Below are 27,245 nucleotides of genomic sequence, written 5' to 3'. Positions count from 1 at the left end.
AACTACCTGAGAGTCTGTGGGCCTAATGGTGCATTCACTGGGTGTCGGACACATCGGAAAAATTTGTTTCCAAGTAGAGGAATGCACATGAACGCCTTCTCAATTTACCAAAAACATTAGGTTGCCGACTTGACGCCAGAATCGTCACCACCTGGGGGGCTAAATATGTTTTATTAATGTTAACATACTTATGATTAAGTCACGTGTTGCACATCAACTTTTTTCCTGAAATATATAACTTATAACTGAGACCACCAAGGAGCACATGAACGCAGCAAAAGTAACATGACAACTTATCCACAGAACTTACAGATACTCGTGATTGATTTAATTACACAAAAACATTTCATAAAAAAACAGATTAAATGTTACTGTTGATGCACGGAGTAGCCATGTGTGTCTGACGTATCAGATCAGGAATTGGGATTTACTGTCTTTCGAGATCAAATGAAACGCACCATAATTCTAAAGGGTGAGACAAAGCTGCATTGATAGAGAAGTGATTGCAAACATTATTTTCAACTTCTTAATTTAAAGGTGTCGAGGTTTGCTGCTTTCTCCTGGAGGACTTCTTTCTTTGTTCACGGTTTGAGATGTCACTGATTCAGAGATGTTAAGAAAAACTGAAAAACCTCCAGAAAATGTTATCTCCAAGTGTTAGATAAAAGTTATTCAAGAGAACGAGGTTTAAATGCTTCTTCCAGCTCTTCCTGAAACTTTGACCTCAACATGTTGAGTTTGATATCAAAAGATTGTTTTTCAAGGTATTTCTAAACCAATAATTTCACCTTTGCATGCTAAAGTTCCTCTTTGCATTTTAACCTCGTTCTTTAGACGCTACTGACTGTCTTAGAAGTTTTATAAGCAGTTATTTTTATTCTGAGAATATTCAGCACATGACTCGATAATGAAGGTAATGATTATTTGCCTCCCTAGGAGAGAGAAGCTCAGATAAGAGTTATGAAAAGTGTAGAGCTCTACAGCTGACGAGACTTCCTGCTGATGAAGACTGAAAGATTCAGAGAAAAACTCCAGAACAGGTGAGTCGACTTAAAGGAGCAGTATGTAACTGCCCCCTAGTGTTTAAAATGGGTACTGCAGTCCAAATTCTAAACATCATAGAGAGCTGTCTCCCCCCGCCCCCTCCTCTCTAGAGTCGATGCTCACGCAGGTTGCCATGTGGTGGACTCTGAAGCTTCAGTGTTTAGCCAGCTCTGCATGGGTCTGTAAACCTTTCTGTGTTCTAACCTCTCTCCATTTTTCAAAAGCATCTCCAATATTGATCCTAGTTTGAGCACGTTTCTGCTCGTGGAGCTTATTAGAAACATGCAGAGGCTTTTTAGGTCGGGTACAATCACTTCTATCTGAACCACTTCTCTTGCCCGCTTCCGTCGCTGCAACACCTGTTGACCTGATAACTGCTCTCATATCTGGCAAACCGAGGGGCGTCCAAAATGGCCGTGGGGGTGCCTGAAAACTTCCTACCTTCTCTGGTCCAAACAAATCCAGAGCATTCAGGAGCAGAATCTAAAGTTAGGAGGACATACTGGCTGCTACATTGTTGTCAGAGAAGCCAGCACTTCAACATGTTTCCTTAATGTCTGATCATATAGTAAGATCACTTTATCATTTCACTCACTACACATCTTACTGATTGGACCTTTAAAAAGTTCCAACAATGCCTGAATAAACTTGTTTGCTTGTTAAAAAAAATTGCCACCAGGGGGCGACATGTCCATTTATCTTATTTAGAATAGATCATTTAATCTTTTAATGGAATAGCACAAACATCCACAGGTTCTTCTCAGGTGTTTAACTTTTGTAGTCACTTCTTTCTCTTCTCTTCTGACTAAACCTCCTGGGTTGTTAAGTGACAACAACCTTGTCCCTTGTCCCTTAATCAGACAAGTGTTGACGCCTTCTGATGAACCCTAGCCGAGATGTGAGAGTCACCAATCGGTTTTCACACTCGCAGAAACCTCCTGAATGTGAACACAAACATCTGAATGTTTCTCTCTTCACCCGGAGTTTCTCCTCTAGCCTCCTCGTATTTATTCTGCAGAAAGTCAGAGTGAGCTGATGTGAGAACACAGCAGGATATAATCAGGAGAATTCACCTGGAGCCAGTGGGAGGGAGTGGTGACCTTTACTTCCCCTTCTGACCCCTGGCTCCTGTCCCGCATGCTGTTCCCCTCTCTCTCTCTTTTTGACTCTGTCCCCTCCCTCTAATGAGCCCAAAAAGAAACCTTAAAGAAATAATAAATACTGTGCATATTAAGACAAAAAGAAAACGTTATTGGGTAAAAATATGACTTAATTTCATTCATCACATTTCAGCAAAGAGGCAGCAAAGAGGCATCAAAAGCATCGCAACAAAGGGAAAAAGACGACGCTAAAAGGTATTTTAAAAAGAAAAATTGAAGATGAGACAAGATGAAAAAAACAGGAGCTGAATTAGTGAAAGACAGTTAAAATGGGTGTTAAGATACACCAGGTGAGCTACATTAAAGGTCTTATTGAATATCATTTATTTATTAAAGAAGGCTGCATGGTGGGGGCGCTGGTGGTGCAGTGGTTAGTGCGTCCGCCCATGCATGGAGGCGGCCCGGGCTCACTTCCCACCTGTGGCCTCCTTCCTGCATGTCGTTCCCCACTCTCTCTCCCTGATTTCCGACTCTATCCACTGTCCTATCTATCCATTAAAGGCCCAAAACTAAAGCCCTAGCCCTGGTTTTAAAATGGTGAAGCCCCATGCTTGTTGTTTGAGTAAATTTGACCTCATCTGGTTATCATGACATCGCACCTTATGTATATATTTATTTATATTTACTTTAAAAATCTTCATTGAAGGTTTATCAGAAAGTAAACAAAGAGAAACATAGAACAGAACAGTGAGGGGATTGAATGTTGAGGTTACACAAAAATATTAATTCAGAAAATGAATCACCTTTTTGTCCACAGATTTATCTTAAAGTTTTATAAATGATCTTTAAGATAAACATAAATTTACTAAATGTATGGAAGAGTTTAGCTTGTACAATAAATAAATGTTTGTCCTCTTTTTTTTTTTGGTCTTTGGAAACAGTTTATGAAAACAGTTTGTGTCTCTTAAATTTCATGACACGTTTTTATAATTATTTAATTAACTTGACGATTCTCACTGACGTCATCACGGGTCGTCATTTTGATCCCCTACAATCACAATAACTTAATCTTTAAGTTTATAAACACGTGTGTCTGCTGTTGTGTTTGTCAGATATTTAAGAAATGATGGATTGATTAATTTAGACGTCATAGGGACACTTAATCTACGTTAAGTGACGTCACGCGTTGTTATGTTCACCTGAAAGTCCTCACCTGTCAGTCTAAACTCTCAGTTGGTGCACGACGTCATCGAGCTGCGTGCACGTGGCGGGAACGCGCACCATCATTCAACTCTTTATTAAATAAATGAGCCGATCGCGCGCCACTTTGGAGGTCCGATTAACGACTGTGACGTAGTCCGCGACTCGAGACTCCAATGCGGATTGTAATGAATTCACGTCAGCTCGTCGGTGGGCGGAGCGATTAATCGGTATCAGTCGCGGTTATTGATTAAAAATCATTCATGTGTTCTTCGGTCAGGCTCCAATTGGGCCTAAACGGATCCGGACCCGGAGGTAACCCGGATTCAACCCGCGAGGCTGTTCGTGAACGCGCTCTCTTAATCTCGTGCTTTGTTTCTATTTCTGACGTTAATAATATTTATATTAATCACATTAATTAGTAACAGCTGTCTCCTTTATGAGACAAACCGGAAACTAGATTTGTTTGTCGAAATCAGAACACAAATGCAGCTTTTCTTTGTTTCAAAATAAAACCAACAAATTATCCCAAAATATTAAAATATAAAATACTTTTAAGTGATAAATGTTTTACTAGTTAATTTGTATAAAGTTTACACTAACAGACATGAGGTAAAGAGTTCTTCAAAAAAGTACGTTTATCTGTTTTAAACAGGAGTACAAATATTTCTGAAAATATCTACTGAATTAAAACGATTTAATTTTGTTTTGTCTGATTTAATTATTGATTATTTTTCTCCTCTGCAGGCCTACCAGCTCAAGGCCCCGGCTTCCCTCTGCTGAAGGCCCGGATGTAGTACCCCCTCTCGGCCGCGTGGTGGCGGTAGCGCCCCGAACTGCGAATGAGACGTAACGAGAGCATTTTATAACCGTTACTTTGTTCTTCATTTAACCACAAACAGTCAAAAACGAATTTAGTTAAGATTAATTAAGATTAATTTAATTTATGCGAGTTAATCCGTTTAAACGACAGATTTCTAACTCAAAGTTTTCAAACGTAAACCTTGTAAAACGGGATTTTTATCCTGCTAACGATCATTAATTAAAGTAAGGCTGTAGAGCGGAAGTTGATTGTTTATTTAACGCTCCATGTTAACTTCCGGCATACTTTTTCACCTTTCTGTCCGTTTTCGGGACCTAAATCTCGGTCTCATCCTTCCTACTTTCATTGGAAGTTTAAAAACAAGTTGCATAAGAGCGAAATGTCTCTAAAAAAAAATCGTGTTAGAAACTCGCGTTGTTTTCGTTAAAGTTCGTTAAGTCTCGCGCGTTTCAGGTGGAACTTTTAGTAAATAAAAAAGTGGATAAAACACGTTTTATTGTTTTGATTCTCATCACACACTCACACACACACACACACACACACACACACACTCTCTCACTCTCTCTCTCTCTCTCTCTCTCCATTTTGTGAGCTCTGGCTCGGCAGCACCTTCTCCTCCTCCGCCACATGAGGGATATTTTGTTGGGACTATTTTTTTAATCGAGCTCGGTGAGTCCGATTCTCAAACGGTTAAATAATTACATTGAGGTTATCTTTATTCGGTCCTGACGTCATTAAACGAATGAAAACTCGCAGATTAAGAGGAATCCGGTGTGCACGAGGGACTCAGACAACCGAAAACCTGAATAATAATGGAAACGAAACATTAGTTTGCAGAGTTATTCTTTACATCTTTCAGGTCTAATTAATTCGACAAACTATTTAATTTCCCTCCATGTATTACTAACAGTTATAAAATGTCGGATTGAAGCTTCATTATTCATGAAGCACGTGTGTGTTTTGCATTAAAATAGTTGTTTTATTAATAATAATTCACAAGCTGCTGTTTTTACTTTGACATGAAGCAGTTTCTGTAAACATTAGTGCACGTGAAAACACTTTAATCTGAATCATTGCAAACATTTAATTAAAAATCTTCTCTTTGTGAAATTCAAATTTTTTGGCCAAAACATGAATTAACTTGATATTTTAGTTAGATCTGTCCTCACGTGCTGATCCTCTTATAAACAATTAAACAGCTTTAATTATTGTATTCTTCGTTCTGGGTTGGTTTTCATGTTTAAGCTTCCTGACTGGATCTTTCTGACTTTATTTTCATTAAGAAAAAAAGGCCTCAAACTTCTCATGAATAACCCTGAACTTAACCTCCCCTGATTTCTGCAGCCAAAAAGTTTGAAAAAAATAAACAAAATAATTCACTCTATTTAAAGCAACAGATTTTTTTAGCTGCAAGGACACTTTCTGTTTACAAGAGGACATGTTGTTTCTGTGACATCATTTAAAATCTACTTTCTAAGGTCATTTTTACTTAATTTTTCCGTAATTTTATTTTGATGGGGAAGTTCATATTAATCAACTTTTCTGTAAAAAGGCTTGTGTCCTTCTGTAATCCCTGCACGGCCAGATTTTAGAATAATCTCCCTTAGAACAAGATAAACAAGAAAGTGGACAAAGACGATAATTAGGGTGCGACACTAAAAAACTTCAAACTTAAAGAACATGACGTATCAAAGCGATTAAGGGGACATAAAACAAATAAACAGCATAACATGTTAGTAGAAGCATATAGCCACTAACCATCAAAGGGGGGGAAAAAACTGAAATATTCTACTCAAGTAAAAGCAATTTTACTTTGATGACATTTGAGTACAAGTTAAATGACCCATTTACAAATGTACTCGAGTAAATGTCAAAAGTAGAGTGTTCAAATTGACTTTACGTAAAAGTACTTTTTTTAATCTCTAGAAGAATTTTTGATCTAAGCAGAAAAGTGCTGCACATCCGTCCTGTCTCCATGACAACAGTCAGTTGACAACGGCCGCTGTATGAGTGACACTACTCGCGATTATTTTAATTGATACCGAGATCACAATTATAAAACACAGTGACTTGTTGACCTGCATCCTATGAATTTATCGAAACGTAAACATTCTTTGAAAGGGAAAGAAAAATAAAAATATATAAAAATTATAATAATACACTAACAATAAGTCATGAATTGACTTTGTTTTTGAGGTAGCTGTGATGAACTCTTGGAAACATTTACCACTCGTAACAGGACGGTTCAAATTCTAAACATTGTAGAGAGCTGTCCCCCCCCCCCCTCCTCTCTAGAGTCAATGCTCACTCAGATGGACTCTGAAGCTTCAGTGTTTAGCCAGCTCTGCATCAGTCTGTAAACCTTTCTGCATTCTAACCTCTCTCCATTTTTCAAAAGCATCTCCAATATTGATCCTAGTTTGAGCACGTTTCTGCTTGTGGAGTTTATTAGAAACATGCAGAGGCTTTTTAGGTCGGGTACAATCACTTCTATCTGATGTATCACTGCAACATCTGTTGACCTGATAACTGCTCTCATATCTGGCAAACCGAGGGGCGTCCAAAACGGCCGTGTGGGGGGTCGCCTTAAAAGCGCCTACCTTCTCTGGTCCAAACAAATCCAGAGCATTCAGGACCAGAATCTAAAGTTAGAAGGAGGACATACTGGCTGCTGCATTGTTGTCAGAGAAGCCAGCACTTCAACATAGCATGTTTCCTTAAAGTAAGCTCACTTTATCATTTCACTTACTACACATCTCACTAATTGATCCTTTAACTCTTTTAATTTATTTTCCCACTTGGAGATTTTTAACGTCACATGTCACAACTGTTTATCTGTTCTTCTAAGAACGTTTACTGAACACATTCATGAAAAACTAAAGTAGATTCTGTTTGTTTATTTAAATCAGACTCTTCAACTGACCAACAGGTCAAACAGCTTCTCTGTAAGCGTGAGACAAACAGTCTGTATGTGACGGAGGAAATAATGGGGAGAAAAAGGTGAGAATAGATGAAAACATACAGGAGCTAACAATGTGTTTCTGCACGCCGATGGAGGATCTCATTAGTCCAGCTGAAGACGTAGTCCCTGTTTGTTTCTCTCACAGCAAAGGAGCATGTAAAATATTTAAAAACATGCGATAAATGCAGAGCGACCACACGTATCTGACAGGAGAGACGTCCTCTTCAGGAGTCTAAAACATGAAATCAGGAAAAATAAAAATGACCCGTATTTGGCCTGAATCAGGAGCATTTGATTTAAGGGATAGTGAATATACTATAAAAAACAAGGCTGTAATAATATTCTATAATGTCCCTGAAGTCATGTTTGTATATCAAACAGATATTTCTGTGCATGAGTAACAAACACGCCTCTGCAGTACGAATGCCTTTAATGGTTTGTTTAATTCACAGATGATGCTCGTTCAGGTGGAGAGAAACGCAGCCTGGATCTCATTATTTGTTTTTCTTCCTCCGCCGCTGCGTTACAGTTCAGCCCGTCTAATGAGGACTCTTCCTCTCCGTCTGTTTGCTTCTGCAGGAAGACGTTGATGCTACACGAGATGTTTTTATACCTGCGGGCGGAGGACGAGGAACGCGTCGCTGTAGGAACTCCAGAGAAGGAAAATATGATACGACTGAGTCTTTGGAGGCGGCCATTTTGAAGTTTAATGAACGTGACGGCTCATCTTCTTGTTGTCTCATTGAGGGACTGCACTCTTTAATCGTACAATCTTCATCCTGGAAGTGACTAATTGAATAATGAAGTTGATGCTGAAGTGTAAAATCCTGCAGTTCCTGGAGTGTCCACTAGAGGCTGGCTGCAGAAGCACAGGAAGTCACATACACACCCATTCTAAAAAGCCTGTTTTTACAGCAGAGATTAACCTGTTTACAGCCTGGTTCAAAAAAACAAATAGGTGTGATTAGCTCATGTCTCAATCGACACACACTGTACAGGGGTGAATGTTTTGATGATCATCAGTTTTGATTTGATGAAGGATAAGAGTTATTTACAATAAGGCGTGTAGTTGACCTGATTGACAGGTGGGCGAGGTGTAACGGTTTGTCAGGAGGTTTAAAACCCGCCTCAGCTCCAGCTCTCAGCCTGTCGTTAGGTTGACTGACTGGGATTGCTCTATAGTATCCTACTGCTCCACCGCCACTGAGAATCAGCTGGTAAAAAGACTACAACAACAACAACAATAATAACAGCATGGTGTGTTTTTTCTTGCCTTAACTTTCCCGTCACATTACACTGTGGAGACCATTCCACTCAGGATACCGTGACCTCTGACCTTTTAAGTGTAAATTTATTTCTCACCTCGTCGCGGTGTATTTAAAATTGTGAGTGTCGAACGTGTCACACAGAAATCTAAATTGGCCCTCTCCTTAAAGCCCGATCACAGAGATGGACGTCGCAAACTAATCGTTTTCTTTCTCTGGTACGGCGTGCACGCCGGGCGTTCTTCTGCTGCACAATGCGTTTTTCTAGCTTTTTTTATGGGCGCACAATGGTTTAAAAATGTTCAACATTTCAGCTCAAGACGAGAAGACGTCATGCTCGTCGATGTCACTTTTGCATGAAGTAGCGAATCAAATCCTGTTGGAGGATTTATTTTTTTCCATCTCGGGCGTTTTCATGAGTCACGCCTGGTTTAAACATCCGTGTTGAATCTTCGCCTTAGCAGCGCCGTAGTGACCTACGTCTTTGTGAGCGCCACATACTCTGCCATACTACGCCTACAAACCCGTCCGCAGTGTGATCTCTGAGCTAGTTACATCACCAGGTTTGGAGACTGAAACGGGGCGTGTTGCGTTGGAGCTGATGAATCCATGCCGGTCCAATCACAGGGCTTGGAGTGGCGTCGATTTTACGCGTAGTGAACGTTGGACTACGTTCGTACAGGCACAGAGTATTGGTTTCCCTCTTTCACAGAAGATTTAATCGTAAATGATCTGAGATGTGACAGTTTAAACTTTCTTCTTGATCCTTAGTCCGGTTTTTAAAATCAGTTATAAAACGACCACAGAAGAAGAAACAGATGAACATGAATCTCTCTGCATTTTCAGAGGTACTTTGTCTCCTCCTCCTCCCGCATTCCCGCCTGACTCACCCGGTTTCTCCACAGCCTTTGACCTCCCCTCCCCTCCCCTCCCCCAACACACACACACACACACACACACACACACACACACACACACACACACACACACACACACACACACACACACACACACACACACACACACACACACACACACACACACACACACACACACACACACACACACACACACACACACAACCATGCAAACAAGGGGACGGGTCTCATGATGGTATTGTTTAGGGAGGGAAGTCACACTGAAAATCTCTGAAGTGACGAGATGAAGAACGGACTCCTGTTCTTTAATACATCACGTTTTATAACCTCTGTTAGACGTTTTCAATTCAGATTTTTATTGAACATTGCAAGGCAACACAATATCAGTCAACAGTCGACTAGTCATCGAATCAGCAGAAAACTATTACAAGTTAATATTTGTCTATTTAATCGAATCTAATCATATTTAATTTGGCTTCATATTGCTCTGTGTGCCTTTGAATTTCCCCCCGGGGACAAATAAAGTTTTTTGAATTTGAATTCATATTCATATTCTCTTCTTCTTCTTGTCTTTTTAGCACTGCAACACCTGAATTTCCCCTCTCGAGGTCGGTTAACGGACGGTCTGATGTAGAGAACAAACCAAATGATGTGGAGTAGCATCGCCATGGAGTCTATGGTGAATTCGCCTCTGGGATTTCTGCAGAAAATAAGCTCTGTGGCAAACACGTTTCTGATGCGTAGGCGTTTTGTTCAGCTGGAGAATCTTCACAAATGGACGCCATTTTTATGATGTTTGAAGCTTTAATGCGGCCAACAGAAGTAAAAAGCTAAGGTTATGCTACAAGCTAACTACACCACGGTCGGATGATTTTGACGTCACTACCGATATGCTTCAGATGATCTCAGATCTGCGGTTTTTGACAAGCTAGCGAAACCGTAGCTTCATATATTGTTTATAAACCGTATATATTTGGCTTAACCCAGTGTTTGTGTCTGTCGTGATGACGTTTAATGTCCCCAACAACCACTGTAGTCTCATTTAGCCACTTGTTAGCAACCGCCTTGCGAGTTGATGCGTAAAATCTTCCAAATTCACAAGTGGGGGTATTACCTAACGTAGTTTATGTGTTCTAATAAAACGCCAACATCTCTTCAGCTTGTGTTAACCACAGACCTTATTTCAATCGTCTAACCTCAAACCCATTCATAATCCCCGTTGACTTTTAGACGTTAGACCCCATGGCGCTAACATGCTAACTTACTTCCTGGTTTTAGGACTCATTCCTGCTGCTCCCTATTACATGAACTGATTATTCCATAAATGCCAAACAGGAAATCTTTGTTCTTTCTCGTTTTCTTCCATCGGAGGTCTAAACTGAACAACTTTCCGTTAACAATCTGATTGGTTGAAGGTTTCTGAAGATTCTCAGAAATATGGGTGACGATGTCTTGTAAAGGGTTTGGGGGTCCCGAGGCCCGACCAGCTGAGAGGCTCTGCTCTGAAGAACTTTTATATTTAAAACTCAAGAGACATTTTGAAATCCGTACGTTTAACTAGAGCGACTTTAAAAGAGCTGAACACTTTAACACACCCTTTAACATAAATATTTATCCATCAGACTATTAAAGAAACTATTCATCAAACAAACGAGGAGAAGGGAAACTACGGAGCGTGCACGAGGAGGTCACCAACTCGCTCAGAGTCTCCACACAAACGTTAAATATACATTCTTCATTTTACACTCGGCGAATGTGTAACGCTGCTTCTTCGTGTTTCAGGTCAACGCCACAGCGAGGGATCGTGATCATTCTCATCATGTGGACGTGTCACAAATCTCACACTTTATTCTGCCTTAAACCTTCAGGAGGCCGAGACGTTTTAACTCCACGACTCGTTAGAGAATCTTCAGTTTTAAGTGGAGGGCGTCGACGAGTTCGGGTGAAGAAGTGACGTCATATTTTATTCTTTGTCGTCCTCGCTGTCAGAATCTCAACGATGGACTGAACACTCGGTCGTTTTGGTTTAACGGTTGTTTCAGTGCTCACATGTTGTCTGCTTTTCTGTCTGCAGCTTTTTAAAAACATGATTTACACGTAATAAAACGTGTTTCTACTCTGACTCCACATCTCTCTTTCTTTGCCGTCTCGTTGTTCTTTTCACCTTCACGTACACATTAAGAGCGAACACAACAGAGTCACCTCCTCCCTGAAGAGAAACTGTGACTTTAGTCCAAGAATATTATAATTCATGCGTCAGGAAAAACCGTCATGAGATGAACGTAAAGATGGGCGGAATTTGATGACAAATAAAAATTATGAATACGACCATATAGTGGAATTAGCTAATTATATTTACTCCAGTTTCTGTTATTGAATCGTTTTTTTTAATCTGTAATTTAACGTCTGTTTAAGAAGGTTTGGTTTTAAGTATTGTTTTTCGCTGGGGGTGCCAGTGGCCTAGTGGTTGGTGTGTGCGCCCCATGTACGGAGGCTGTGGTCCCCCAGGCAGGTTAGGGTTCGGATCCGACCTGTGGCTCCTTTCCTCGCATGTCTACCTCTCTCTCTCCCCTCTCTTATTTTGTACTTTCACTTTAATTTGTGAAGATTTGAGATTTAAATCCTCTCATCCTTTTTCCTCTACACGGAGAGATCCATTTTTTTTTTTTTTTTTTTTACAATTTTCCAATTTTTGCTAAAAGTTAATTTGAAACGCTACTTACATATTACATTTTCAAAAGGGTTATTTAACTTGAACTGAAGTTTACAAAGTAAAAGTTCTTCAACTTGAGTACAATATTTCAGTTCTCTTTCCCGCTCTGCATCATTTATGTTTTAGTCCTGAAGTTTGTTGACAAACAACGTAGAACAATTATTACAAAGAGGTTGTTGATAAAAGTTTATGAAGCTAAATGTTTGTGAATTATATCTCCAAATGAATCTCATAAAATTTGAAAGTTATGTGACTAAACTACAGATGTTTGTTTTGTTATGAACTCGCCCTGAGAATTGTTCAGGTGGTTAAAAATAACATTTCTAATTTTTACGGTTTAAATGAAATTTTCTTCAACGGTCGAGAAATGTTCCTCTCACCAAAACTGTGTTACGTCCTTTGTGGTTATATGACCCTCAGAAACACCGTGACCTCAGCCGTTCCCCCGTGACCCCTGTGTGTGTGTGTGTGTGTGTGTGTGTGTGTGTGTGTGTGTGTGTGTGTGTGTGTGTGTGTGTGTGTGCAGAGAAAGGGAGGGTTGGGGAGAGGGGCCCTAACCATCTCAGGATGAGAATAAAAAAAAGGAAAACATTACTGGGGGGTCCACAGATGAGGCGGGGGGGGGGGGGGGGGGGGGGGGGGGTGTTCAGTTGATGTAACGTATTAAAGCTTTACCATTAATAGATGACGTCATCCTACAGCTACGATAACTGAATTATTAATAGCGGGCTCGTTCAGCCCTGCAGACTGTGTGTGACTTTAATACTGAGGATGATAATGAGATTAATTTAAGATTAATTTCAATATTTGAAAGTTTTAACACATTTGTTGATTTAGTCTCAAACATGCTGCAAATATACTCTTTAAAGACTCAAATGTATGTGTCATTAAACATATAAATTATGAAATATGACTTAATTAAAGCCATATAAAAAGTAACTGCCAGATTTTTTTTTTTTTAAAAGGACAAAACGGCTGATTACGTCCCACGCGTAACAGGGAAGGTACATGTTCCTAATTATTTAAAATTCAACCAACTAGTAGGAATGATTTCTACGCCACCAGTTGGATAGTTTGGATCCATTTTGTGTGAAGGAGCCATTTTCTAACCAGGCGGGCGCACCACGGTGCCACGTCGGCTGCGTGGGCGTGTAGACACGGCGTGGCATTAAACTCCAACAACACGGAGGAGAGAGACGGGTGATTTAAAAAAGTTTAAAGCCATACTTGTTGAAATTTACACCAAAACAGAACCTGAAGGCGCAGGCTGCATGTAGAGTGTGTGTGTGTGTGCGTGTGTGTGTGTGCGTGTAGAGGGGGGAGGCAGGCCTGTGTGTCAGTCAGCCTCCATTTTGATAAGCCTTCGTCCACGCAGAGAGGCGCAGGGAGTGTGTGGTGCAGTTTTTCCAGCGACTGCGCCATTCAGTCACTTCCTCTGCAACACCCCCCCCCCCCCCCCACTCACAAATATGATAAAACACAACAGGCTGCCGGGGTGGGGCGCCCAAGGCTCGGTGTGGCCTGTTGAAAGCCGTGACCTTACAGAACCAGCACAACGACCACTGGTTTTAGAAGAAGCTGGATTGTTTAGGGTGAAACGCAAGCTAACGCTGCGCGGTGCAGATCCGCCGCCATGTTTGATTCATTGTTTCAGTTAATGGGGGTGGTGGGTGGAGGAGGCAGTGAGTGGGGTGGAGGGTTTCCAGTAGCTCTACCCTCGAGGCCCCTGAGGCAAAAAATGGGGCCCCCAGACCTTTTGTTCCCGGCTCGCAGCACCCTGAGGTTCACCATAGGTCATTTATGTAACATCATGACCACGCACCGTCTCCATCCACAGAGGGGGGGGGGGGGCTATAGAATAATAAGGCGGGGTCTTTTTTTATTTAAATTAACCTCTCACTTCACCCAGAGGCCTCCGTCAGTTCAGAGCACGAGACTAAAGTAATAAAATCAACAGAAGTTTTCCCGCTCTTAGCTTTAAGCTAAAACTCCTGATGTGTCACGTAAGAGACCCCGTACTCCCATATATAGGATCATCGTTGCCTGCACGGAGTGTAGGGGTCGTTAGGCGCATGCGTGGTGTGGCCACGTCGTGTTGCATAAAAGCACGAGTACAGTACAGAATGGCACGAGCACAGGGGTCTCTCTCTCTCGCGTGCACATGAACACACGCGCTCATCTGGTGAATACCCTCGGATGAGATGAGAGGGGGGGGTGCCTCCTCCTCCTCCTCCCCCCCCCCCTCTCTAACCTACTCCACACACACCACGTGGTTTCCTCTTGGTGAGTCGGTGGAGGGGCGGCGTCTCCCCTCCGCCGGATCACTGAGAGAGAGAGAGGCGGAGAGAGAGGAAAACATTTTCCCGACCTGATCCCGCCATAGTTTTTTCCCCACTCTTCCACCACAGACCCATCACCAAAATCCACCAGTACCACCAGTACACTCACCACCTCCTCCTCCTCCTCCTCCGAGGCTACAGGCTGCTGTACTCTGCTGGAGCCGCATCCTCCTGCTCCACTCACACAAACTGGATTTAAATTCAACACCCGCGTCCGCTTTTACACTTTTTAAAAAATCTCTTTTTTTGTGTTTGAGTTTGCAGCGGAGAATTTAATTTAATTTGCCTGACAGAGTGTGAAGATCGTGTTGCTCTAAAAAGCGAATTAACGGCAGAAACTTTTTTTTATTCGCTGGCTTTTATTTGAGATATTTTTGGGGGTGTTTTTTTTTTCCTTTGTGTTTTTTGTTTTCGTTTCTCTGGAGTAATGCAAACAGTAACCAACATGCACAAGCTGTACATTGGGAATCTAAGCGACAGCGTGACTGCTGAGGACTTAGGAAAAACCTTTGACGAACACAAGATCCCCTACTCCGGACAGTTTCTCATGAAAACCGGCTATGCATTTGTGGACTGTCCGGACGATCAGTGGGCCATGAAGGCCATCGAGACGTTTTCTGGTGAGTTCAGGAGGTCTTAGGAGACCCCACAACCTTTACTTTCATTCATTGTGAGTAGGGGGGGAGCGGTGGTAGAGCCGCGGCTTCTCGCACACCTTTCGGCGGTGTGCCCCAGATTCTCTCCCCGTCCTCCTGCGGGGCTCCTCCGTGATCATGCGAGATTAAAACACATCCACACAATTATTTTTTATTGATAGTAGCTGAATGGAGAGCTGAACACCCAGGGGAGCCATTCAACTTTTGCAAGGGGGGAGGGACACACGTAGTGTAAACGTAAAGCTATATCGTTACACCAGAGCCCCTTCATTTCTTACAACCACACACAATGCTGCAGCCTCATTAAGATCTCTGTAATTCCTCCTGTGGTGATCACAGCGTTTGTGTTCGAGGCTTATATTTGTATGTGAGTGACATTTTGAAGCCTAGCATTGGACTGACTCTCCTGTGATATATAATGAAGCCTCGCTGGCTCCCCTCCCCCTTTAAGCCGGCTGCCCACTATGACAAAGATAGACAAATATCCTACCGTTTCTTACTCTAACACATGCCCTGAACCTTCACGAACACAGAAATAAGAATTTAATCACAGCTGGTGTCAAACCTGCACTCAGCTGTTTTTTTATTTGCGTGTATTTCTCACCATTTGGTTTATTCGTAACGTGAGGACGAAAGGTCGCCATGCCTGCAGCTTCTTCTGCAGGAATCCTCACAAAACACAAACTGAGAGACACTGATAGGACCCTGAATGGTGTCAGAAAATATAACACTCATGTAAGTGTCGTGGATCATACGTATGAGGGTTTGAGTGGCTCATTATGGAGCCTACTTTACAGTTCCTGTTTGGGCCCTTTGAACCTGCACCCTGCCCCTTTCCTATCAGCTTCGTGTAGCTTCTTGTTAAATATAAAACCTTAAACTTTAAGAAGAGCTCTAACGTGAGCTGTGTGTTCATAACACAGCCTACACCCTCCTCTTGGGCCTGCCACTGCTAGTAAACAGTTAGCATGTAGCACCAGTGTGTCCTGACTTCGTGTTTTTAATTGTTTTTCAGGTAAAGTGGAGATTCAGGGGAAACGTATCGAGGTCGAGCACTCTGTCCCCAAGAAGCAAAGGTACCAAACAAATCCATAACACCATACCCCCCCTCCCCCCTCTCTAAACCCCCCTTAATGTGTTGCACCACCTCGTACAGGCCTTTCTCTCATCTACGTACAACTGAATCAACATATTGCTGGTTACTTTGAGAACACACACACACACACGTGTTTTGTGAGTGTGTGAAGCATTCTGCAGGTTGTGTTTCGGTTGGTTTGTTTGGTTGCTTGTTGGTGTGTTTGTGAGTGAGCGGAGCCTCAACTTTGTCGGCCATTGCTGTGAAACTGTTTCAGCTTTCTGCTGCCGAGCTGTGCAGACTTCTCCTTGCTCATTTGGGGAGAAGGTTGCTGTTGGTGGAGTGAATCCTTGTTGGCATGTTCAGATCATATTCTGCAACGATCCTGCTAAAAACACGTCCCAAAGTCTGACACACTATATTTATTTAACAGGATATTTAGACATACACACGGACGAGCTTGGTTGGGGAAACGTGCACGTCGTGTGTACGAGTTTGTAGTTCACTTGCCTTTTAATGCAAATTATTTACATGCATTTAAATATAAGAAAATCCTTTGTTGATATTCAGCTGCATCACGAGAGAGCACGTTGGAAAAACACACACAAAAATAATAGACATAAATAAATAAAAGTCAGAAATAGGGGTTTTTAACTTTAATGTCACGTAAACTATTTGTGTAGTAAGTTTACACACACACACACACACACACACACACACACATCACGAGCTAGTAATCAATTTAAAAATCCTTGAAGTAGAATTCCTTAAAGTGAAGTTACATCATTTTAATGAGTTGTTTAATTTTGTATGTAAATATTAATTGCAGACAGACTCCTACTTGTTTTGTCAAATTAACGTACATATTCATTTTAATCTCATTCTCTAAGCCTGGTGTTTATTTAGATGATAGTTTGCAGTCAGTTGTCGTGTAAGAATAGATGTATAAAATAGTGGTGTTTATCATTTTAATTATATGTGGAATGCAGTTTTGTGTTTAATGCATTTGAATGAAAACATTACCTGTAGCTCTGACAGCTGCTTGTGGTTTAAACTGGGGTCCATATAGGCGAGCTGCTCGGATTTGACCTGGTTTTCAAGCAGGTTTATAGAATCTGTGATATATCATTATTCATGCCTGTGACCTTTGGCACAGATACGAGGTCAGCCTCCATGTTCCGCCATTACGGGCCACACACGTGCTTTTCACACTTTACCACACAAAAGTGAGCGTGAATTTCGTCCTTTTGATTTATTTTTGGCCTTAAATAAATTCTAACATGTTGTTGAGGTGATTAATTACGTCATTTTACGTGATTGTGGCCACGTGTTCAAATTAAAGCAGATTGTGGTTGCGCCATATGAACAAACGAAGAAGACATTTTGGATTTTAAAACCTCAGCTGTGCTTATTTGTTAGTGTAGATGTGTTTAAAGACTAAAAACAGTTCATTAAAGATGTTAATGTTTGTAAATCTGCTCAAACGGGTCACTCGCCATACTGTTTTAAAATGAGCCAACATGGCGGCACCGGGCCGTGGTGGCTTCCCTCTCTCAGGATGACGGTTAATTATTGAGTGTTTTCGTGGCCCCCAACGTCTCTGATGTAACCTTCGTGACAAAGGTGATTTGTGGGGGGAGCAAAGGGGGGCACCGTGGGTTGAGCTGAGGCCCTCCGTGGCTCCTCTGCACATGGAGCACCCACGAAGCTCTCCACGTCAGGCTGTGAGGGCAAAATGGCGACGCTGTGAACCGCTGAACACGCGGAGGGATTTTTTTTTTAACACCGTGTGTAGTTCCGGGTCTCCTCAACGGCCTACTTTACCCCTTCACGGCTAAACTGGCTTTGATTAATTGCTCAAATACACCGTTATGATGATAAGTTATACTGACGTGGGTTTTAAATAAGTAGAGACCTTTTTTATGGACATTTCTTAAAATGGCCGTTATATGTTGAAACAGCGGGAGCCAAATTATTCAAATTACGTTTCAAATTAATCCGCGTGAATTTAAATTTTCACATATTCTACCTGTCGGTTGTTTTGGTGTAAAAATAGACAAAACTATAAAGTAAGGGTTTAAATTACTATTATTGAATAAAAATGGTTAGGTATTATTGGTGGGCGTTAATTTGGGTGTTGGGGCCTTGTAACGTCGTTCTCTTATAAATATACTGATAAATTACGTATTTTAATGTTGACATGTTTTTAATGAAACTTCTCAAACAGCTGCTCCTGCTTGGTGTCATTAGTGTGGATTTAGTGTTATTTTGCTATAAACACTTCTAGTAGAAAGTTGTTCTGTGTAGTTCGAGTGTCGACATGGAGCCTCGGTGGAGGTGTGTGTGTGTGTGTTTGCGTGGGAGGGAGGGGCGGCTAGGAACAAACCCTTTATGTGAGGGGGGAGGGGGCCCACTCCTGTAAGGGAACTTCTATGGTTATATTCCTTTCTTTTTATTCTATAAGTGTTTATGCTAAAGCCCCCGTATAGGCTGCAGGGGGGCGCAGCCCAGGGACGCCCCTGACCCCCTGACCACGTCCACTGTGAGTGTGTGAGTGTGTCTGGATTAAAAGTGAGCGCTGTGAGATGGAGACTGAAAGGTTTTAAATGACAGAGACAGTCGTAATTTTCATCATGAAGTTGACTGAAATGTGTGTCAGGCTGAGGTCAGCAGGAGTGGTCGAGGTGGGGAGGGGAGAGCGGGGGCTGGAGGGGGTGTGTGTGTGTGTGTGTGTGTGTGTGTGTGTGTGTGTGTGTGTGTGTGTGTGTGTGTGTGTGTGAGTGAGTGAGTGAGGAGGAGGAGGAGGGGGGGGGGTCACTGAGAGGGAACAAGCCCTCCTCTCTGGAGAGAAAAATGTATAGAATTCCTGCAGAGAGTGAGAGTGAAGAAAACGTACAACAGCTACAGAAAAGCTCTGAAGGCGTCCTCGTGCTCGAAGTGTAAACGACAGAAAGGCGTCTGCACAGCGTCCGCGTGAAGCGTGCACAAAGATTTTTAATTTAATGCCAACATGTAGAATTTTCCCCCTCGTCTGAAAAATATCATTTTGTTGCAGCTCTTGTTGAAAAAAAATTTAAAACTTGGTTTGAGTGGATGTTTGAAATCACTGCTTTATCTTTTATAAAAACAAAAAATTCTCAAAGCAGCAAAAATAATAAATAAATCCAAACGTGTTAAAAATGTTTCACACCCGATGAGAGTCAGTTAAATATTTCTAAAGCTTGTACTTAATTTACAGAGTTTAATCAGCCCCTCTGAGCTTGTGTGTATTTACAACCTGTGATGTTTCAGTTAGCATGCTAACCCTCTGTGCTCTCGCAGTGTGTGTGTGTGTGTGTGTGTGTGTGTGTGTGTGTGTGTGTGTGTGTGTGTGTGTGTGTGTGTGCTGCTGCTGCTGAGAAGCTGCACTGTGAACATTATTCTACACGAGCGTTGAGGGGTTAACGATGGCGCTCTAGAGATTAAAAACCTGCAGATTATTCTCCAAAGCAAGCCTCTGATGGTCACATTATGGTTAAATAAATACTTGAAGATGTCTGTGCAGGAATCTGGTTTTAAAAAATGTTTGCATTACGTGAAACTTGAGTGAAAAGCAGAAAAAGATATTCTCAGCATCGACGAGCTGCATCATGAAAGTTGATTTTGAAGCGACATCGTTTTAACGTAATAATCTTGAGTTGTCTCATTGCGTGCGCGCTTCCTTTAACGTTAACGTGTGCAGGCTGATGTCGTCTGACTTCATGAGTAGATTCAGCCTGGAGTTTGTTGCAGACTCTTCTAAATACTCCATACTTTGATATTTTATTAATGTGATGTTGTGAATGTTCCTGTGTTAGCGTTGAGTCTGTAGATGTGTGATTGGCGTCTGTTTGCACGCCGTCTCGCTCCCTTTAAAGCGTCTCTTCGGTCTCTCTGTGTTCTCATGTTGGACTCGTGTTTCAGCGCGGAGGAGGTCCAGCGGGGTCACTGTGTGGGAACCAAAACAAAAGCAGCATTTTTCACCTCGTATAAACGTTATGTAACTTATGAAACATGCAAAACTTCAAGCTGTGATTCACTTCAACCTGCAAACGTTTCTCCATCGTTGTTTTCTTTATTTAGAAGCTCAGAGGAGGTCGTCGGTGTGAACGACAGTTTGTGTGTTAAAACGACTTCAGCTGAACGTGTGCAGCGTTTGACCACGTACATGTCGTGTCGTCATCACAGATCAAACGATATCGCTGCAGCAAAGATAGAAGTCCTGCCAACACGGCATCGGGTCATGTCTTGTTTTTGACCTCCACACAGACTCCTGCACACTCGCTTAATGTTTTTGTGCGTTCATGTCATTTAGACGGCGCTCTCCCTTGCGGTCGCTTTTTGTCTGATTTAAAGATTTTTTTGGGGGCTGTTCTGCCTTTATTGGAATCGGACAGCTGAAAAGAGACAGGAAACGACTGGAGGAGAGGGGGGGGTGGTGTGCAGCAAAGGGCCGAGGTCAGATTTGAACCCACAGCGGCTGCAGCCTCCGTAAATGAGGCGTGCGACATAACCGCTAGTCAGACGGCGTCATCCAGGTATAGCACTCGTGAACGACTGATAAAATAATTGACGGTTTACAGACGTGTTGCTCAGTTTGTTTGATGTTCGTTTTCAGTTCTGACTCTCAAAGGGAGGAGTTATAGAGCGTGATGGACACGGGCAGGGATGACCGCCTGTGGCGCTCTGTGATGCATCGTGTGTCTGACAAACACGTGGTACCGGATTTTTTGAAGATCTTTTGATATGTGAGGCAAGAGTTCAGCGCGTCCAGAGTTTCATTACCACAAACACTAAAACAGAAAACAGTCGTGACACGTTGCTGCAGATTTCAACGTCATGCAGAAAACGTTCCAAATGATAAAATCTGTGGTTAGTTTGTGCACCCCATGTTTGGAGTCTGTAGTCCTCCAGGCGTGGGATCCGGGTATAAATCTGACCTGCACATCATCCCCCTCCTCCCACTACACTGTCTCTCCAATGAAGGCATAAAAATCCCCCAAAATAAATCTTAAAAACAAAAGAAGTACTTTACTGCTGCAGCCATGTTTGTTTCTTACATTAAATACAAAGTCTCATTTAGCCAGCTAGGCTCCTCTAGTCCTCAGGGTGGGTTTAGTATTTATTTTTGTGCCATCGGTTCCTCCGGTCGGGCCTCTCCGGTCCGGTCTCTGGTGAGCACACAGACCCTCCAGCCTCCGTCTGTCGTCTTCATCTGGAGCAGGAGCTCATGAATATCCCTCCAGACTTCATTCAAAAAACGTGTGATTTTAGACACAAGAATCAAAGACGGATTCGGCCATTTCTCATCTTCAAACTGAAGAAGAATGGCGTTGGTGTTCGGCGGTCCTCGCTCGTCTTATGCAACCTCTCATGTGTTAATCCTCGTGTGTTCTAGTTAACGTTCGCCACTCGCTCACACATTAAACATGTTTAATTTAAAGAAATACTGAGCGGCTCTGAGGAGCTGACTGTCACTGTGCATGCATGACTGTGTGTGTGTGTGTGTGTGTGAGAGAGAGAATCCTCCTCTTCTCATTGGCCGTCTCTCCTCACAGCGTGGACAGATGTCTTCACATCAGGCCGTCACTTTCATGAAGACATGGATTATAAACACTCGGCTCCGTCACTGTGCAGCTCTGTCGCTCTGAACTCATTTTCTGGAGTTAGAAATGTGCAGGGAGGGGGATGGCCTAGTGGTTGTGTCACGCTCCCCACGTGCAGAGGCTAGGGTCCTCATTGTGGGTTTGGGTCCGGCCTCGGCCCTCTGCTGCATGTCGTCCCCCCGCTCTCCTCTCCTCCCAGCGTTTCCTGTCTCTCTTCAGCTGTCCTCTCTAATGAAGGCCCCAAAATCTAACTGCAGAAATGTGCAGGTAGAGAAACCAGTCTGTTGGTTCTGTGTGAACGTGGAGCTTTAAAATATCTTCTCCTGAAACATCGACCGCCATCACATCCCCGTCTGCAAATCCGTCTTCAGTCTGGTTCTTATTCTCAGCCGGTGTGATGAAACGTTTGCAAATTAACCTTAAAAGATTTTTTTTATTATTTTTTTTAAAGGTCACATATCCCCCTCCTCTTCTTCAGAGCTTCTTAAAACATGTGTGTGAAGTTTCTTGTTCTAAATCCACTCTGATCCTGTATTTGATCATGTCTATAAACCCCTCTATTTCAACCCTGCTCAGAACAGGCTGTTTCTGTGTCTGCACCTTTAAATATGTAAATGAGCTGTGCTTTTTGACCTTGTCTGCACAAATCTGAAAACATCTAGATCGTTTCAGGAGGACTGCTCCTAAAATCCTCCTGATCTGGTTGTTCACACATGCACCTCACAGTGGGAGACTATTCTCTTCACTTTGTCTGGAACAGGCAGTAAAGTTCAAACTGATGTGAAAATAGTTGCAGCTAAATAATTTCCAGAAATGCAGGACTAAAGTTTATAACAAAGTCTGAGAATGAGGCGCCAGAAGACGTCTTTCCCTTCATGGTCAACACGGCGGAGGTGTAGACGTCAGGATCAGTGATTCTGTGATCTTTAGTTTCCTGATACCTGAATGTTCTGACAGGTGTTCAGATTTAAAGAAGAGCAGGTGACATGATAGAAACACATCCTCGTTCTGTCTGAGTTTCTACACATTTATTTACAAAGTGCATCGTCTGTAGTCACAGCAACCAATGACGTGTCTGGAAGCTTTCTGGTTCCTGCTTGTAGCTCGAGCAGTATCGACCAATCAGGCTTCAGCAGTCTTTGGATGATGAAGATGAACTTGATGCTGTGATCGATCAACTGAGGAGGATTAAGCTTTTAGAATCTGAATATTTTTTTTAATCAGGATGTGCCGCTATAAATCTGCTCGATGACTGTCGGGAAACTCTCCAAGTTAAACGTCAGACTTCACCTGGAGTTTCTCCTCCAGCCTCTTCGTATTTATTCTGCAGAAAGTCAGAGTGAGCTGACGTGAGAACACAGCAGGATGTAATCTGGAGAATTCACCTGGAGCCAGTGGGAGGGGGTGGTGACCTTTATTCCCTGTGATCGCTGCACGACCATAGACTGTCTGCACGCCACCTCTACCATCTCTGTGCTCTAATCAACCTGCTGCTTCATGTTTCCTGTTCTCCAGGATGTTCTTCTCCCCTATTTAGTTCACATTGAGATTCTCTTCATCTACACGTAGCATTGATAGAAATGTCTTGTGTTGCACTCTGAGGTTCATGTGTGAACAACATTTTTCCAGAAACAGTCTTCATGTGAGAGCGGGAAACATCTGCATAAAATAGATCTCCTGTTAAAAAGCTCTGGAACAAGAAACAATGACTGAATCTTGATCCTGACGGCTCCTCTGGCGAGCAGAAGCGATAAAATAAAACTGAAATGTGTCGCGAGGCCGCCAAGCGCTAGAATCTCTGTCGGCGCTGTTGTTCCTCTGCTGTCGCCTTCTTATAAACGACTGAAAGTTATTCGTCTTTGCTGTTTGAACACGGGAGTGATGGCGGCTGAGTGCAGCTCGTCTTGAAGGGTGAAAACCAGTGCATGGACTGGTGGACTCACAGAAAGCTGATCCTGTTTTGGGCTCTTCAGGGGGCATTAGTAAATCTGATCTCTGTTGGAGAAGAAGTCTGAGCTGCTGATATCACAGTGTTGGTATCAGGTATGAATCAAACTGATGCTCCTGGTTTGCACGCTCGTTTCCTCCTGCCTCTCGTTGGGCATGCGATGAGACGGCGGCTCTGATCCTGCTTGCTCGCTCTCTCTCTCTCTCTTCTTCTTCTTCTGCTGTTAATTTCTGTTTCGTCATTCTCCTCCATCATGGTCAAGGTTGTGTTTCTCGTGTTCTGCAGCTGTGCTCTTTAATTTGCATTTTTGCGCTGTGCAAAGTGTGTTGCACCTTTAAATGTTCGATGCATGTGTGGAGCTGTGGTTGTGTGTGTGTGTGTGTGTGTGTGTGTGTGTGTGTGTGTGCAGCAGCAGCAGGGAGAGTCAGAGGAGAAGCACGCCATGGCTCATCTTCCTCGCCTCTCATGGCTGGCGAGGACGAGGAGGAGGAGGGGACAGTGGGCGGAGGGATCTAGGGGGGTGCGACCAATCGTCTGGCAGCGACACCTCTGTGCAGGGATGGAGGGAGGGAGGGAGGGAGGCGGCCGCTGGGCGCAGACACGAGAGGAGGCGATGGGTCCTCCTCCCTCCTCTCTCTGTTCATACTTCTCTCTCGTTGTTTTCTTCTCTCCCTCTCTCTGGTACAGTATGTCCATTTCTCTCTCCCCCCCGGTTCCCCCCCCCCATGCCTGGCGTGTTGCCATGTTCTCTGCACCATTCCAGCGTTTGAGAGAGCGAGCCGACAAAAAGAGCGAGACAGAGAGATGAAGAGACAGAAACATGCATGTGTTTGAGATTTGATGTCAGACTTTCTTCAGAGCTCCTCTTCTTCTTCTTCTTCTTCTTTTTCTTCTTCTTCTTCTTCTTTCTGTTTGTTCCTCTCTGATAAACTGAGAGCGGACGTGGAAGCTACTCCTCTTTTTTTTTTTGCAGCCGGTTAAGTTTCAGTTCTAACAAAAGCTCTTTGTGTTTGTCGACGGAGGAGACGTGTCAGCGACTTAAAGAAAGTCTTCATGCGTCACCGTGGAGCTGCAGGTCGCCGTAATCCTTCAACAGGAAGCAGAAAAAACGTCCTGCAGAAACATTTAAATGCACCAAATGTTCCGTTACTGCACGCAGGAAGAAGTCAATCAAAAGCAAAGAGACAGAAATCCAGTTTAGAGGTTTCTAGGTTTGTTTCTTTAAACCACTTTAGTGAGAAACTTTAAATTAAAGGGCGAGTTCGCTTTACTCTCTCTCTCTCTCCCTCTCTCAGCTCAACTCAAATATAAAGATGAATGTCAACATCTGCCTGACAAAGACAGAACGCTGCTCGTCTGCAGTGGGTCGGCGTCCTCCTCGCTCTGAGAATTTAAATCCTCTTTCTGTGTCGTATTTAATCGTTAAATCTTTCCCGTCTAAAATATTTAAAGGCTCGTCGCCCGCCCTGGATAAAAGTAGTGTCACGTCATTTTAAAGCCCGCCGCTGTAAGAGAAGTTAAACGTTTATATATTAAAGTATTTTTGAGTAACGAGGAGCGTTTATTAACTTCTTGTGTTTTTTAGTTTGAGTTCAAATTCAACGCCTGAGACGTTTTTACCTGAATTACAAACACATCAAAGTTTTATTTATTTAAACTTTAAAAGTCCAGAGAGGTCGGTCCTCAGAGACTTTCATCACGTTGCGTCACAACTTTATTTTCGTTAATTCATGACTTTCTCGTAAACTAGGGAGAGATAATTATTATCTTGTAAAATTTTGACTTTATTTCGTTAAATTGCGACTTTTTCCCCCCGTTAAGTACGTCTTTATTCTCATTAAATAACAAATTTATTCTCCTTAATCTACAATTTAACGACTTTTTTAGTTAATAACGGGATCCAGATCTCGTTCATTCAGGATTTAATTCTCGTTAATTTATTTTTAAATTTTAATCTTCTTAGTTTACGACTTCAAGCTCCTTAATTAACGACTTTATTCCCGTGAAATTACGACTTTACTCCCAATCATTTATGTTTTTATTTTTGTACATTTTTAATAACAGTTTTTAATCTCTTAAAATTACGACTTTATTCTCGTTAATTTTACAAATTTCTTTTCGCAAATTTACAATTTTTATTCCTGTAAATAACAAGATCTTAATCTCGTTAGTTTTACGACTTTAATCTTGTTTTTTAACGTGATCTCTGTGTTTCATATTTTATATTTTTGTATATTAATATTTATTTTTTTGGCCTTTTGATAAATTATTTCTTGTCATTTAATATATTTAAAAAAAAGTTTTTAAACTCTATTTTCTGTTTTTCAGTAACTGTCACTAAATCATCAACTGAATGAATTTTTCTTCTTCTGTGGTTTTGATTATATTCCTTAGTCTGATTCTCTGTTGTTATAAACTCAGACTGTTTGTCCGACCGCCATTTTTTAACCCTTCAAACCCGAGGCTGCTGGGAGATTTAAAACGCGTCACGTCTTTCAGAATCTTTGAAACCTAAAATAAAAATAAATAAAATCAATCAACGGGAATAAAATCTGAATGTTCATCAGAGTTTAAAATAAACAGAAATATCTCTCAGTGAGGTCGTCGGTTACCGTGGAGGCGTGGCGTGTCCGTTATGGCCGCTCACCAGAGTCACATTCAGACCGAGTCGATGCTCGTCGTTCTTAGCTCTCAGTCCGGCTGCTCGGAGAGACTTGGCGTGTTTCTGTTTGTAGAGACGAGACTTCAGACTCGCCTTCGAGCAGACGGGGAGCGCCGACCGTGGGACGCTAATTAAGAGAATTAATAAATAAATAAAAAAATGTTTACGAGAAAGAGAAACTTTTTTTCTTTCTTAAATAGTAGAAAACGTTTCCCATGTCGTTAAGAATAATTTCGGCTGTAGCGTCTGGCAGGACTTCTGATGACATCATCCTGCAGAGGGTGAAAGATTTGAATCATTGTTGTTCTTGGTCTGGAGACTTTCTGAAGGTAACCGCTCTTGTCCCGGTCTCAGGCGGGGCGGACTCCAGATTTTAAATCCACTGATCGGCTGTTTTTCAAACTTCATTACTGAGATAAAAACAAAATCACACCTTTTCTAAAAGAAGGAATCCTCCCCAGTGTTACGGTCTAAAGGGAGCGATACGCTGCTCATAAGATGATGAGTCTTCAGAGATATTTATGGTCCTGGTCTTACTCGTCCTGCCTTGGTCCTGGTCTCAGTCTCAGAGCACCCTGGTCTCAGTTTGTGTGACAAACAGAATAATGGAGTCATTAAAACTTTTAAAAACTTCTCGATCGACCCGTTGTGCGTTTGCATTCTAACACGTTGATGTAGAAACGTTGGAGCAGAGAAATGACAACAGAGCGGGCGAGGGACGGAGGGAGGGCGGTCGAGATACAGAGAGGCTTTATGTAGGTGAAGGGGTAAGAGGGTACTGTCTCTTTAAGACCCCCCTCCCCCCCCTCAACCGCCCATCTCTCTGATTGTTTCTTCTCTCTGGATCAAACCATCTGTCTCCTCTCTCTCTCTCTCTCTCTCTCTCTCTCTCTCTCTCTCGTTCACTAAAAATACATTTCACACACACACACATCTGGGTACACACACACACTGCG

The 27,245-nt window shown here is 42.4% G+C and overlaps 1 protein-coding gene and 1 long non-coding RNA gene across 3 annotated transcripts in view; both read left to right on the top strand.

The window, feature by feature from the left end:
• Window positions 1–4,719: 4,719 nt before the first annotated feature.
• LOC136183102 (uncharacterized) lies at window positions 4,720–11,394 on the top strand. The gene is made up of 3 exons (XR_010668915.1): window positions 4,720–4,836; window positions 7,709–9,951; window positions 11,055–11,394. It is a non-coding gene; the product is annotated as an uncharacterized lncRNA (long non-coding RNA).
• A 2,916-nt stretch (window positions 11,395–14,310) lies between these two features.
• Window positions 14,311–27,245, top strand: part of igf2bp1 (insulin-like growth factor 2 mRNA binding protein 1) — a 46,538-nt gene continuing 33,603 nt past the window's right edge. For both annotated transcript variants that reach the window (XM_065964443.1, XM_020651608.3), the window contains exons 1-2: window positions 14,311–14,944; window positions 15,996–16,056. In XM_065964443.1, the coding sequence (XP_065820515.1) occupies window positions 14,752–14,944; window positions 15,996–16,056 (254 nt within the window). In that variant the 5' untranslated portion in view covers window positions 14,311–14,751. The remainder of the gene's footprint in view (window positions 14,945–15,995; window positions 16,057–27,245) is intronic.

Source organism: Labrus bergylta, chromosome 16 (genome assembly GCF_963930695.1).
Source record: "Labrus bergylta chromosome 16, fLabBer1.1, whole genome shotgun sequence".
NCBI classification, from domain to species: domain Eukaryota; kingdom Metazoa; phylum Chordata; class Actinopteri; order Labriformes; family Labridae; genus Labrus; species Labrus bergylta.
The sequence above is the reverse complement of the archived record's forward strand: the minus strand, read 5'-3'. Positions and strand labels throughout refer to the sequence as shown.